Raw genomic sequence first — 15,503 nt, forward strand, 5'->3', positions numbered from 1 at the left:
GGTAAATAATTGTCTTTTTTTTTTTTTTCTCGCCAACTTGGTCAGTGTTTTTCCAAAAACAGTGATTGATGCAAACAAACTATATACTGAATTTCATTCGAAATATACACTACTACGAAAAGCACCTGCTTCAGACTTTGTTCACTGTAAATGAAATAAATACAAAACTCACAAAAATGCTTGAAAAGCCAGGTCAGGGTAAATAAAGCAAACAGAAATAATGTTATGATAAAAAAAAAAGAAGATTACACTGCAAAGAATGTACTGAATGCTGATTCAAAGGAAGACAAACTATGATAAATATTGGGTAGGCAGTCTTTCAGGGTGGGGCAGCGAGAATTCCTACAAAAATGAGCGCTCAACATGCAATCACTCACTGGGAACTTGGACAACATGGGACCAGGAACTAACTGATGTGGCTTTGTATTTGAGAAAACTGAATAGCTTTCATTCAACCTCCAAAACCAAATAAAAAAAAATAAAAAATATTTTTGAAGTTTTTGTTGAGCAGTTGCCAAAGTGGTTCTCTCTTTTTGCTTCCATTGCTGGTTTTTGGTATTTGTCTTTGCACTTGTTTCTGCTAGATGTGCAATAGTTCTATCGCCTTGCCCAACCTTCCGGGTGGCAGCTTCACAATGCCGTCCTTGCGTCCTGAGAGGTGCACAGGTGCTTGCGCACCTTCCGTGCTTATCGAGCCAGATATGAGCTCCCTAAACTCTATAAATGCCACAGGAACTGGTCTTTGAATATACAGGTAGACTGTTCACAAAATTAATGGAATGCCAGTAAGCAGATTGAAGCTCTAGGTAATCATGCAGCATGTGCCAACTTTTTCGAAAGTAAATGACGAAAACAAGTGTCTATGGCAAATTATGGTTTGTCTTGTTGAAGAATCTCTCCAGTTTCCCTCTATGTTATCACGAGTGGTTTTATCCTTAGTGCAGGAAACAATTTTGGCCTAACAACAACTGTGACATCTTTGCAGCAGCCCATGAGGCATTACATATGCATCAGCAGTGTGCATGGCAACATGCTTATCATGGCCACTGCCACCGTTGGCCAGCTGTCACTCAACACAGCAGAGCATGCAATCAAATCCACCACATGTAACCAGTTTTATTTGTATGAAATTACTTTTCAACTTTTATTTAAATAAAATGGGTAGACGAATAAAACGGGAAGTTTTTTTTGTTGATCATAAGCTTATTTATACACTTTTAGGGGCAAAGCTCCTTAGGGTCTAGCCTTGTCCGGCATCCGTGCTCACATTGATTGCCATCCCATCTGTCTTCTTAAAAAAAGCAAAATGTTTGTGCAGTAGACAGGATTCGAACCTGTGCGGGGAGACCCCAATGGATTTCTAGTCCATCGCCTTAAAACCACTCGGCCACGACTGCGGGACGAGTAGGGGGCTCCGAGATGTGGTAGTAACTCAAGAGCTGGGGATGTCATGGATGAAACGTTGCATGTAGCCGCTCAACGTCTATACAGGAGAAGGCGCTGCAGTCAAATGCGTATATAATCGCGTTAAACTTTGCATGCATTGGCTCAATGTTTATAGACGAGAGGGCGCTGCGGTCAAATGCTCAACTGCGTATATAACCACGATCCATACCACACATTGTCTTTCTGACATGGACCGTTGACTCAAGCGGTGGAGATGCGTTCCCACGACTTCTAGCGGATCCAAGCTGATCCGCTAGAAGAACCACTGGCTCTGCATTTCACCGACCATAAAGCAGTAATAATGAAGTCGAAACGCAACTTGGAACTCAGCACTACCTATGAGCAATAACAAAAAATCAGCACCATCAGCACTACCTATGAATAAAATCAGTATCATCAGCACCATTAGAGCTTTGCCCCAATCAACATCATTCACCAGATGCGGTAATTTTTTTTTTTGCAGTAAAATAACCAGTAATCCATGTATGCTCGAGTTCAGACTCGAAAACTGCCAGATACGTATTCGCCCGTTTGCCTTTATATTATTGCACACACAGACTCAAAATAAGCCTTCGCTCTTCTATGAAAACGAGTACCCTGCATGCATAAATACATCATCTCTAACTTGCTGTTCTCATTTCAGCTTGCGCTTTTAAAGATTCCTTCTGCAGGGTATGCAAAACATTTCATTACACTATTTTTCTTAATGTACAAGGCCATTTCCCCCCCCCCCCCCCCCCCCCCCTCCTTTTTGCAATTACAGTTGCAAACCGATTTTTTGGACCCCGATAATTCTGACTTGTTCCTTATTTCGAACCAAAAGAAAGAACTGTGACCTACCTGATAGAAATAGTGCATATTCCCCACCAATATTTCGGACAGCTTAAGGTCCAAAAGTTTGGTGTTTCAAACAAAATTGTTGCGAGCGAATAATGGGAACACCACCAAGAGGCCACCATTTTAGGTTCTATGTTGACTGCACATGGATCGGCACGGTTTGGCAGCGCTACTTGGTTACTCCATGGCTGAGTCCTACTGCCAAGTGACACTACGCTACGGAGTATTTTTTTTTCTAGCTGCACGTCATTATCATCACTGCTGTTACCACTTTGCTTTGTTCATTCGCCATCCTGCAGTCATGGACTTGGGCTTCTCATCTCGTCTCGGTGAATTGAGTTTTCAGACTACGCTGGCTTGGACGTTATGGCCCCCATCCATCTGTTCTTTTAACGCCGCAAAGTGTTGCTTAGAAGCGCGAAAAGCACTCGACCATAACGCTAGAAAAGAAGGCAGTGATTCTCAAGCTAATGCTAGAAAGTGGCCGAAAGCAAAGGGAGGCATAACCTGAAGCAATGCACTATTGGCGGCTTTTTTAAGCCTGCTTTGATGTAATAATAAAGGCTAGTGTTTAATCTGCAAATTTTTCGGACTGCTTTTTCATTCTGACATTTTCTCGGTCCCAGCGAAGTGTGAAAAATCGGTTGGCGACTGTGAACAGTAATGCTGTATAAATGCCAAAATCAAGTTCAAATGGTAAATAAATAAATAAATATATGCCAAATCAACGAAGACATCTCGCACGTTCCGGCGAAGGACTGAGCAATAATTTCTACCATCTGGGGATCGTTTTGTTGTGAAACCACCTTGGCTGGCATGTAAGCACCTTGGCTGGGATTCGAACTGGACATCCGAAGACAGGCAATGCTTCATTTCAAAGCCACCGAGGCGGCAGATTCATTGAATCCGAAAGGATGTGCCTACGACGCGAAGCAGCAAGGACAGGAAATGGGCAGAAAAAGGACCGTCTCCCTCACCAGCGAGAATGGCCTTGTGAGCGTAGAACTCCCTGCCGTTGACGCTGAGGATGACGTCGCTGAACTTCTGGCTTTCAAAGAGGTGGCCAAAGTCGTCCGAGAGACGGCACTCGGGCACCTTGAATTGGATGGCGTTGTTCTGACCAGAAATGTTCACGGAGTCTGCCACCACGCTCACCTGCAGCAACCAAGGGAAGCAGCCAATTAACATCAAGCATCGAGTCGACCCAAAACCCTATTTAAAAAAAGAGTTTAGTTTTTTTAATGTTCTTTTAACACAAGTTGTTTTGAGGAATTACTGACCCTCAACTGCTTAATTGTTGTCTTCAAAATTACATTTCTCGCCTTCAAAATCACATTTCTAATCACAAACCAAAAAAAAAAAAAAAAAAAAATTTAGTGCTGTCATTTGTTAGCACAGCTGCAAGCCAAGCTATAAGCGAGCCTGGTTCGTCCAAAATGGTTGAGTGCATGAACGAAAGAAGCAGACAAGCTATACTTATCCTGATACTTCTAAAAATTGCAGTGCCCTGGCCAAGGGTGATGTTGGCCAAAATGGGGTTAGTTACCTACAGCGGAAGATGAGCAAACCTTCCTGACTGGGAAGTCTATGTTCCATTGCCCCTCAATGTAAAGAAGTGTGGCAAATCACAAAATACAAAATTCACATTTTTAAAATTTTTTTTTTGCTCATACACTGAAAGTCAGCTGAAAGACACCCAATATGCTCTCGCTTTTGAGTGGGCTACCTCTTGGGATATTACTGTAGGCTCGTTTGAAACGCTTAGGGGGTTAAGCCCACTTTGTTGATTCTGGCAAGGCTGCACGTTTCTTACAAACCCCGTGAACAACTAGGTATAACTGCCCTCCATTATTCAGCAATGATTTTAACTCATTTTGTATTCTGCTTTCTAAAGGATGATCTTTGGAGTGCTTGCACAAATTGAGAAAACAGCAGCCTATTTAAGAGGATAACACGGCACAATAGAAACAATTTTTGCTGTTGCAAGACCTAACATCTAGCCTCCAGCTGCTCAGAGAGCAGAGGAGGAAGAAAAATGTGGGGGTAAAATAGAAACTATTAAAAGGAGCGAGTGCTGAAAGCATCGGTTCTCTCTTCAAGGGAGGATATCTGCAGCACCTGCCAGTTTGCTTTTCCATTCACTCCAGACTATCATGGGACACCATCTTAGTTCCCTTCACATGCAGCTATTTTCACCAGCGAGAAACCTTAAGAAAATAACGAAGCTTTGGCTGTTTTCAAAAATTTCCAAAGGTTTCAGTTTTGCATTTTAATGATATCGTTACTAAAACCAAGATCATTTCTCCTTTCGGACGACTGGCATAGCAGTGCCATCAAGAAATTCTTGTGATCGACAAAGAGAACCAGCCAGAGTAAATAGATTGCATGTGATTCATATGCAAGTAGACCGTCTGTTGCACTCTATGCAAGCACTATCACCGGCACACTAAAATCGGACTGTTATAGAACTTTGTGCAAGATGTCCGAGGCCTTTTGTAAGAACACGAATTGATGGTTTATATCTGAAGTTCATGTTCTCATTCAACGCCTGCAATTGGTCTCAATGAACATTCCACATATTTGCAAAGGGCGTATGCAGCAAAACCATCCAAATCCTGAAATACCCAAACTTCCATCGCCTAAAGCAGTGGTTCTCAACTGGGAGCCCGCGGACGTATTGCGGTCTGCGAAGGCATTCCGGGGGTCCGTAAAGCCCTGCCTCATCGCTCAACAAATTTGGCAATAATTTTTTTTTTTTTTTAGATTGAGAAGAAATGTTTCCGATTTCCGGGCGAGTTTTTTCTTGTGTATGCCAATGAGAGTAGTCTACTTCACATTAGCCCTTAGTTATATCACTTAAAGGGATACTACAACAAACTTTCGGCACTTATTTCTTGGTCTGTTCGTGTTCAAGGGAGCACTATCACATCAGACACACCAATCTCTTGCTGAAAAAGACACGAAAGGAAATTTTTAAAGCAAATTAATCGATCAGCAAAGAGCACCTGGTGGATGTCGCTAACGCCTCGTTTGTAGTGCCCGTTTAGGAACCTTTAGAGTTAGCGACGGTAACTGTCTTACCTCCGGCTACATGAGAGAATAGCTGAAGGCAAAACTCCCCCCTCCCCGAGACTGTGTCCCAGAAGTAGCTATTGTCCCTCTACAAGATTATAGAAGATTAACCAGTCACTCAAAATTCGTACAAGGGCAACTTTCGGGTTACTTGCGGTGGCCAGATGGCAGGTGTGCTTTGGCTGCTTTCAGCGGATGCTATGAGCCATCGCAGCGACGCGCGAAAAGCGTATCACGGGCTACGTCCGCGGAGCGGGATTGACTGAAATAGCTCGCAGCGTCCTCTGCGTCCGGACGTAAGGTCCCCAGACAATCTACGTCACGATTGCGGCGGATGCGACGTGCTCTCCGCTGGGTGCTCTCCGAGTGCTTGCCAGAGTGGGCCGTTTGTAACAAAAAATACCGCCATCAGGCTCAAAATACAAACATGCGATTGTCATTTAGGGATATTGTGGATCATATTCAGCCTATTTGCAAACACGACGGGTACATTTCAAATTTTGTTGAAGTATCCCTTTAATAATTTATTATCACAATTAACCTAAAGCTTTCCCTTCCCCTCACCATAACTCCGCTGATCAACACGGGGTCTGCGAAACATCAATGGCTGAGAACCACAGGCCTAAAGAAGCTTAAAGAGTTCCAAAAGGTTCAGAACTGAGCTACGGGTATTTCACCCGATCAACTGTACTCTCATTCACCTTGAGAACCGAAGTGAAAAAACGTCCCACTTCTTGCGGAGCATTACTGATTTATATAATGCTTCTCAATTTACTTCTTGAGGTGAATTAAGATATATGTGGGCGAGTTTTATATTATTCTGTCAAGACATGGACGTTTCAAACACCAAAAACATAGTTTAGCAGAGTTTCTTCATCCAACAACCAGATCTCGAAAGTACTGCCTCACGCAATGCACGAATAATGTGCAAAACTTTTTTTTCTTGATGTCGCAACAGCATGGCTTTGACCCATCCAAAGGGGCTCTCCAAAGTGGTCACATATGCGGCTACTTTGGAGGATGGCCCAGCTATTTGCCACTTATAGTCAATGATGGGCAAAGAACTGAGTAGATGCTCCCTCTTGAGTGCGATCTCTCTGCCTTTGACGACAGTTTGTGGCAGGCGCAGCCAAAGCCTGGCGGCAGGCAACAAGCTGGAGGCGAAGCATCTACCGGGTCCTTAACCCGCCGCCGACCACAGGTGTGCGGGACGTAGCGGCACTGGGTGCCCTGCGGGGGCAGAGCAGAAGGGGGGGTCCTTGCCTCGCAGTACAGGGTGAGCTTGTCGTCGGGCAGCAGCCCGTTGGCCTCATCGAGCAAGAAGTCCCGCCGGATGAACTTCTTGAAGCCCCAGTCCTTTCCCTGCACAAACCGGTATGCCCGCTGGCTCTCTGCGAGGGAACAAAAAGGCACTAGGTGAAACAAGGCCCACGTCTCTTTCCATCCCCTACGACAGTGGGAACGGCTCGTACCGGTCACCCAAGCTTCGATTTCCTAGACTTCACTTACACTTTTGGGACGTTTCGGACATTCCATACAGAGGGACTTCAGCCTTGAGAATGAAATAAATAAATATCATTTTAGGTCTGTGAAAATTCCATTGTTGCCCACTTCCTCCTCTTCCAAACTCCCTGTTCTGCTTCACTTCTTCTCTATTAGAGTGTGATTCCCTCCCCCACAAAAGAGAGAGCCTTTTCTCCAAATTTTTTCTTTCCCTCGCTTCCTCAGAGGTTGGAAGAGGAAGACGCAAATGAGGTTACTTTCCTTGCCGGAAATCCGAGACTGTATGTCAGCCGATAACAAATGTCCCTTGTAGAGACAAGCTTTACGCAACATGCTGATGCACAATACAAACGAAAGAGGAACATGCCACTCTAAAAAAAGATCAATGCAAAAGCACTACCGTGATACCATTTGCTCGAGAGTCCATCTATTTCGGAGACAGCGTCCCGAAATAAAAGCATGTTTCCCAATCTCTCCCCATTCAGGGTATGCCCCAGCAATGTAAGCATTGCACCAAAAATATTTTATCTTCCAGCAATCATTTTATATTATAAAATAATTTTTATTGGAATACAAAATACCTTATATTCTAGCAACTGCCTTGGGGCGTAGTGGCGTAGCACCGATTTTCCTCCTTCACGAACAACAAAACACTGTACATACATCCGTGCCTCGCAGTCTACAGTCTACACGGGAGCAGGAGAGGGTGAGGAGCCCTGCCCCCTCTCTCGCCACCCTGCCACAAACCAGCGACCAGCGGCAAAAGAGCACGCCAAGCCAGTGTAAAGGAAGCCGGAGCCAAAGAGGGCAAATATACCCATCAGCGCCTTTTTCTCCTTTCTCGTCACTCGTAGAGAACCGTCGCAAAGTGAACGTCAACTCAGTTTCCCCGCAAATGTATGGAAAAGTCACATGACCCGCCCTTCCTCGATGTCACCCCGCAAACCCTCATCGAACCCATAGCCCCTCAGGGACCTCATCCTCACCAAACTCGCCGACCTCACAAACTCGCCGACCTCACTAACTCGCCGACCTCACTAACTTACCGAACTGACACCCCTCATTCATCCTCAAACTCCTGAATTTTTGAGGCTTACAAACTCAATCACCTTTACCTCATGCCCGATCGGTGAGGGAAAGTAAGGCGAGTGAGTGCATTCATGAGCGAGTTTTACCGAGGAGTGAACCTGAGAGTAGAAAATTCCTTAGAACGGCTAGAAGTAGCAAACACTTCTAGCCAGCTTTTTGCAAACTTTGAATGAAGACTGCTAAGCTTGAAGACCAATCACTTCAGGGTCTGACCAATGCACAGTGGGGCGGCACTTTGAAGCATGCTTAAGGGAGCAAACAAGTAGACCAAGGTCGACCCTGCCCCCAGGTAGCTACAGGAGTATTGGTGAGGACATTGATATGTAGGAGGCGTTTAGTCTAGTTTGTTTTCCACAGGGCTCGGTGTTTACCAAACACAAGGCCTGTGGATGGAATTCTTTACGTCACTTTTCTTGATCGAGCGTAGTGCACAGATTGGATGCAAGTGCTCCATCAGCGTTTGGGTACTTCGGCTGGGCGTTTGGTCAGAAACATAAATACTTCTCATTGTTATTGTCCCCGTCAGTTTTTGTTCTCAACTTGGCCACTGGGGCAGCAATGGTTGGATTTCTTCCCCGGTATACACAGCCACCCCCCGGGGAAGTGGCACGCAAGAATGCAGGTTGGCTGCTACCCTGAGGTGCTCACCCATTGCTTTGGTCTCCTCTCTCTTGGCGTTGAGGATGGAGAACTTGAACTTGGCTCGGACCTCGCTCTTGTTGCAGGAGACGAGCAGAAGGTAGAGCGATAGGTAGTCCTTGCTCTCCTCGTCCAGGCCCTTGGGGTTCACCCGCAGGCACCTGGGACACACAGGCAGCCCTTCGGGACCCTCCTCTCCGACAGACACGAGCGAGAAGGCGCACACAACCGCTCACTCTTTAAATGGTAGCATCAAAGATCCTCACACAATTCAAGATAAAAAGCATTCACCGACAAGGTCTGATAAAGCTCCACAGATATGGTTCGTTTCTCCAAATTCCAAGAGCCCATTTTAGTGCCATTGAGAGAGTAGACGGTTTGAGGGCCCATCTAACAAATCTTATATAGCTACTGTTGTCTTCAAAGAATGTCAAACTTAATTTCAATTGATCTAGGTGTGAGAACTACTAAATATGATACGGTACACTAACTTCAAAGAGAGACCTGAACATTTTCTGGCCAACTTTTCTTTTCCTGACGGCCAAAGGGGAGGAAGGAAAATATAAGGGACCGTTTACTGACCTACTTAAACCTAACATCCCTCCCATAACCATAGAGCATTCTCTAGTCCCCCAAACCTTGCATACAAGAGAAGTTTTTTACTTCTCCCCTTTACAAGTACAAAGTTGAAATTGATTAGGTTATATTAAACCGAATGACAAAGCCCCACTGCACTAGCAAGGATGTGAAAGCTACTTGTGTACGAGTAGCCTTCGAAGGCGATGCTGTATGGTTTTCATCACCATTGAATTGTGGCAGATGGGAACATAGTTTTTTTCCAGCTTGTTGCAGGTGGAGATGTTGAACGGCTGTGGACAGGGAGGGGTGTACCCACCACTTGAGCTTGTCGTTGGCTCCGGCTGAGAAGGTGGAGCTCTTGAGCACTTCACCCATCTCTTCTCGGCAGAAGCTGAAGTTGTTAATGGTCCACATGTAGGAAAACTTGATCACTTTCACCTGAAATGACACAAATAACAAACATATATCACATGGTGCCCTGCCTCGTTTATACCATGCAACACGTGAAGAGAGGTGCCATGCACAAAGAAGCAGATGCATGTATGTCTAGGCAGCCAACCTAGTGCACAAAATAAAACCTGGGCAGGAGCCCAGAAACTGCATGTCTTGCTTCTTTTCTGATTACCTTTCTGTAATGCTAGCCACTCTGACAGTTTGCACCACCGGCTACCAGTGAAATCGGCAAGTCATACAGATTAAACGAGGGGAGAAAGACCGTCCAAATTCAAGTCATATCCTTCAACCCTGCGTGGAGGCTACCCCATCCTTACGACAATGGCAACCTTGCATCACCCCACTGCATGGTCTTTGAGCAGAATAGATTTTTTTCTGGTTTGCAGCTTGTTGACAAAGAATTGCACTGTAGGGGGAATGCACACGGATGTCACGTCATGCTGACTATTGGGAAATGCAGGTGCCAAGTGCCTAAACTCACAACAGTTGGATGAGTGAGATGAGTAAGAAAATGACATAAGTGAGGCAGATGCAACAGTGGCTGTTAGACTGCTCATGATGATGTGTCTGCTGGTAGCCAGGGATGAACGCATGACAAGGAAACTTTAAAAATGCATGTAGAAGTCTTTTTTTTATAAAGTTTTTTTTTAGGTTTATTTTCAGTGAAACATACATTTAGAAAAGTCAATCAGCTTATCTGCTCACTACTGAGAGGAGCAAGCAATATCATAAAGAAAACAACTGTTACTCTGTACAAAATGAAACTGAACATAAGGAGTCTTCCTTTGGTCCAAATTAGTGAGCATTGTCTGACAAAGGGGTCTCCAAACCCCGATCCGCGGAAGTCTATGGACTGGCCAGTGGCTGGCTTAAGTCCTTCCAATAAAGCCCGGCCCGTGGCCCCCTTCCAGCAGATCTGCTGCTACCGGCACAAAATAAAGATCACGCAAAGAAACGGCACTGCAATGCGCTCACAAAGATACCAGAGAGAATGAGAGAACTGCACTGCAACACAGGCCCTCTCGTCATAATATTTATTGAATACTGTCATCAGCATCACCAGTCTTAGTTCCCTTCCCCGATTCATGTCTCTGTAACTTTGTTAAAATTTATTTGCATTCTCATGTACAGTGTGCCGTGACCTTTGTCACAATTACTACATATTGTCAGCATTAGTTTTATCATTATCATTAGTCTTTTACACTGGGTGAATGTGCCTAATTTCCCAAGTGCTTTGACTTATGCCTGGTGAATACTCATCATCACAATTTTCGTGCAAGGTCATAATCAGCAATATATTAAATTTCAAATTAAAGTAAACACATTCATCAAACTTAGGGTGCTGTTTTAGAGCGCAGCTTTTAGGCGCCAGTTTCCGGCTTGAGCGGCGTTGCTGTCGGCGTAACTGCAAGGTCACATGCCCCCCCCCCCCCCTTCAGTCACGTGACCTCAGGGCGGGGGGGTGTCACGTGACCTCACGGGGGGCCAAGTGAGACCACATGGACCCTGTGGCAGAGTAGCAGGCAGGATGGCGAGGTGAGGAGAAGGGACGAGGGATATACCCTCCCCTCAGTACCCTTCCATCCTCCTCCTCAAGAGCTGCACTCTAATTGAGCATTACAGGGAGTTGTAAAAGGCTTTCATTTTTTTATACTTACTCTAACAATAATTTGTGTTAAAATGCTTATCTAGGTTTGTTTATTCGGTTCTTTCCTTTTTATAATTTACTCCTTTCTTCCAGCCCTTGAGACCTGCGACAGTTCTCTAATCTGGTCTCTTAGCCAAAAGGTTTGAAGACCTCTGGTCTAACACTAAATGGAATTAATACTTGCATTATATTTGGCTGGGATTTGCTGTGCATAAAACAACGACAATTGGAGAACATGAGCCATCGGGTCGAAGCGACACTCTTGAGCACCACGAGTGCAGCTGGTCGCTAATAGCTGAATCTTAATAAAAATCAAAGATTCAGTGGTAGAGTCTATGTGAATACAAAGGTTTAATCTAATCATCTTTCTTTTTGTTTCTCAAGTAAACTAAGACAATATTTCCCCTATAGAAGTTTCCTGTCAATTTTTTTCCTAGATCTTTTCTTTTTTCGCTAAAGTAGATTAGGACATTTCTCTTACAGAAGCATCCTATAAGTTTTCTTACTAAATGATCTTTCCTTTTAGTTGCTGAAGAAGACTAAGACAAGATTTCTCTCATAGAAGTATCCTGTCAGTTTTCTTCCCGACTAAATGGGTACGGAGAAAGAGCTCTATCATTCTTGGGTATACACCTCAAACAAAGGGGGTATGGAAAAGGAAACAAATATGTTAGCCCCAGACAAAGGGAAGCAAATTAGACCATGTACTAACTATGGGGTAAGCCATCCAACAAATTTCCCGTGCTGCAGGCGGCGACACATATGCGTGCCTGTGCCTGGGGCACACCAGGAAGTGTGGGTGGGGCATTCAACCTTTGCTCCAGTTTAGGCTGCAGGCCCGTCAGCCCAGGTAACAGGAAACAAGACCAAGATAGCTACAGCGGACTGCCTGGAGGAGACAACTACATGTAGCAAAAATTAGAAACTAGAGAACAGAATGTGTGCCAGCTACACGTTTTGACGGATGTTATGTCCACTTCTCGGGATCGGGCTAATTTCAGGTCACATGAGCAGGGAAAGAGGAGGGAAGAGGTTAAACAGATGGCCCAGCTGGGCTCCCCGGACGTGGGCCTCTGGAGCCTGAACATCTCGGGGATGTATGTACAAAAAAGAGTTAGGGGAAACCCCTCCTAGCAGTAAACTTTCCCTGTACCTGCAAGGAATCCCCTGAACCTGTCTGGCCCTGCCTGCACCACAGACTTGCACCTTGCAATTGATGGTTGCCGGTAAGGGTGGGGTGGGGTGGGGTGGGGGGGGGGGGGGGGGGGGTTCTGAAGGAACTGCTTTTTCTGTCTTCTTGCAGGGAACAGAGTTGCGATTCTAATGAATTACTGAGAATGAATGTCATAAAAAGTCCCAAGTTTTTAAGAGGTACCTGGAGCAAAATATAACGATGTTGAAAGGTGCAGTCTCCAGGCAACCGATTTTGGTTCCTTTTGGATGCTGCCTGGACAACAGCCCTCACAAAAAAAGCTCGTGGGACGAAATCTCCAACTTCCCGCTTTACTGAACCAGAGAGGCCAAATCCAAAGCAACCATGACTTTGAGAGAGACCCCCAAGCAGGGAAGCTGCTGTTGTGTGTGTTTGAGCATGTGCCTGTGAGAGGAAAGACAAAGAGAAACAAGGACCAGATAAAAGGAGGCACAATAGCCAGCACCTCCATGGGCCAAACAGGCTGGATGAAGACAGATTTATAGTTGGAGGTCCCTGGTGCCCCACCATAACAGCTGGAGGGGAGTTGCCACATAGAAACAGCGGGGCAGTACACTCACCCATCCCCCCTTTCTTTTTTCTAGAAAAAAAAAAATCTAGGCAAAAAAATAAAAAAAAATACTAGGCAAAAAAAAAAAAAAAAAAGTATGAAAGTATGGAAGGAAGGAAGGGAAGTGATATCGAGGGGCCCACGCCCCCTAAGCTCGTCTGGGGAGCATCGCGGGGCCCCACGTGAGAATTTATGCTCCGAGGTCCGCGACCTTCCCGTCGAAACCCCAAAGACCGTTTTTCACGACGCCCTCCTCCGCCGCCGTCGTCCTCGTGGAAGACCCGCACGGACACAGACACACGAAGATGCAAAGGCCTCGGGACGCGAATGTGGCCATGTGTTGCCGGCCTCCCTCTGCCGTTTGGGCGGACGCTGCTGTCTCATCGTCGCCATCGTGCGCACTGGCCTCGAGCGCACGATGGCGCTCCAAGTTCGATACTGTGCGTGTGTAAGAGTTGTAAAAGGAAATTAGGGGGGGGAAAGTGAGAGCCAGTAGCGTACGCGCACAGGGCGCATTTGTCACTGGCTCAAGTTTGATACTCGCTATAACCACTCGGCGAGATCTCTGGCCGTTGCGATTGGCCGGCGACAAGGTCAAGCGCGCCGCTGGCCAATCGCTGCGGTAGATCTCGCCGCCAACTTTCTCGTTAGGTGTCCAACAACCGAAGCGAGTCATTGGAGATCCTCAAGTAATAGTGCGTTCAACTCAAACCATGAAGAGCGTTTGCAATTTAATGGCGGCGGTAGAGATTATACACACTATGTTGCTTTAAAAAAAAAAAAAAAAATGCTGATCATCTCGGAACAAAAATGGTGTCTATAGTAAAGTGTTATTTTATTCTTCGCGTATAATCTTCAAGCATCTCCAGGGCTGTTTATAACCGGATTTACGTTGAAAAACCACACGTAGCCCCATAAACCCACAACAAAATTTCGCAATTTAATGGCGCCCATAAACACGTATCCCGATCTAACAGTTGAACAAACTCTTACTTTAGGCTCTCTACAAGTCATACATTGACGCGCACAGCTCTAACTGTAAAAAAAAAAAAAAAAAAAAAAAAAAAAAAGAGCTTTACAAAGATTTATTGTCAAGGACTTAATTTTCGCGGGCTCGATGTTTGGCGAAGTGTGCGTTTCACGAATATTCCGCGTGTACAAAATTTCGCGATTGGGAGTGGTACACTGGTACGTGATGTATTAGTTCACGAGATTTTGGAATTCGCGAAATCTGCGAAATCGAGGTTCTCACGAAACTTAAGTCGTTCACGGTATAAAACCATCTTCGGTTTAATTCTTGCGTTGCAAGCCGGAAAGAGACCTCAAACATGAACGAGCTCTTTTGTTTGTTGGTTTTTCTAGAGGAAACCCTTACACGAGGATCATCAAAGGGCACGCACAGACAATGGCACCGCATCTCGAGAACAGACGCGTCCTTCGAAACCACGTGTGTCTTTCCATACATCCAGCGTGAAATGTGAAGAGCCTGGAAAGCCACAAAGAAAGCGGAGGCATCGAAAAAGCCGCAGGACAAGAGCCGAGAACACAATAAGCCCGAAAGAAAGTAAATCCCGCAGCAGCGTCGGCACGGCAACGCAGAGGAGAGCATCGGCGGGGCAAGAAGACGCTGTGCCTGCGTTCGCCTGACCTATTTCGGGAGCCCCAGCCTTGATTCGCAAGGTCAAATTCTCGGCATTGGAACACGAAGAAGGAAGCCGAAAGACTCAAAGCGCGCCTTTTTTTCTTTCTTTTTTCGTGGGTTCTCGTTTCCCCCCGTTTTCTTTTTTTCTCCTCGACAGAGGAAAAGGAACGGTCGTTTCCCAGGGACGCGTGTAAAAACGCTGACACGAGCACCGCACGTCATCTGAGGCGGAACCCGTTTGTACGTCCTGCAACTATGGAACCACGGAGTTCCTCACTGGTTCCCGTACGCTGAGGTTGATATTTATATACTATCACGATCAAAATGCCCCAGAAATCCGATTCGGCCTTTTTCTGCGCCTGCGATCCCCAGAAGCTCTGTTTGAATATCAATTTCAACAGTTCACTCAAAAACTAACAAATACGCAAAAAAAAAAAAAAATCTTTAGTTTACAGTGGACCCGACAGTACGTAGGAATCATGTAGTCCGTCCTTAGACGGCGCCTACACCGCAGCAAGCCTGCGTCGGGCTGTGGGCACCTAGGTCGGGAAAAACCGCTAGCAAGACTCAGTGGTTCTTGGTAAAGCGCAAGAACGATCGGGAACGCTCGGAAAACCGAGGAATGACGAGCATAAGCCCTCCACAACGAAGAGGCCGCGACTGCGCCTACGCCTTGCAAGTGACGTCACGCTAGGGAAAGACGGGACCTCGCACCATACTGGTGGTTGACTTGACACCGCGCGGATGCGCTAACCAAGGCGTAGGATGCCGCTATCTGCCTGTACATGCGCTGACGTGCTCCATATTTTCAACAAAGCTACCTCATTGTGTC

General features: G+C 45.8%; 1 protein-coding gene across 7 annotated transcripts in view; it reads right to left on the minus strand.

The window, feature by feature from the left end:
* LOC8051380 (protein roadkill) overlaps positions 1-15,503 on the minus strand; it is a 156,502-nt gene that overhangs the window by 5,090 nt on the left and 135,909 nt on the right. For all 7 annotated transcript variants that reach the window (XM_029968902.4, XM_029968963.4, XM_029969065.4 and 4 more), the window contains 4 exons: positions 9,482-9,603; positions 8,596-8,747; positions 6,619-6,746; positions 3,261-3,438 (listed from right to left, as the gene is read on the minus strand). In XM_029968902.4, coding sequence (XP_029824762.1) covers positions 3,261-3,438; positions 6,619-6,746; positions 8,596-8,747; positions 9,482-9,603 — 580 coding nt within the window. The remainder of the gene's footprint in view (positions 1-3,260; positions 3,439-6,618; positions 6,747-8,595; positions 8,748-9,481; positions 9,604-15,503) is intronic.

The sequence above is a fragment of the Ixodes scapularis genome, unplaced genomic scaffold, assembly GCF_016920785.2.
Source record: "Ixodes scapularis isolate PalLabHiFi unplaced genomic scaffold, ASM1692078v2 PGA_scaffold0__279_contigs__length_252992795, whole genome shotgun sequence".
In the NCBI taxonomy this organism is placed as follows: domain Eukaryota; kingdom Metazoa; phylum Arthropoda; class Arachnida; order Ixodida; family Ixodidae; genus Ixodes; species Ixodes scapularis.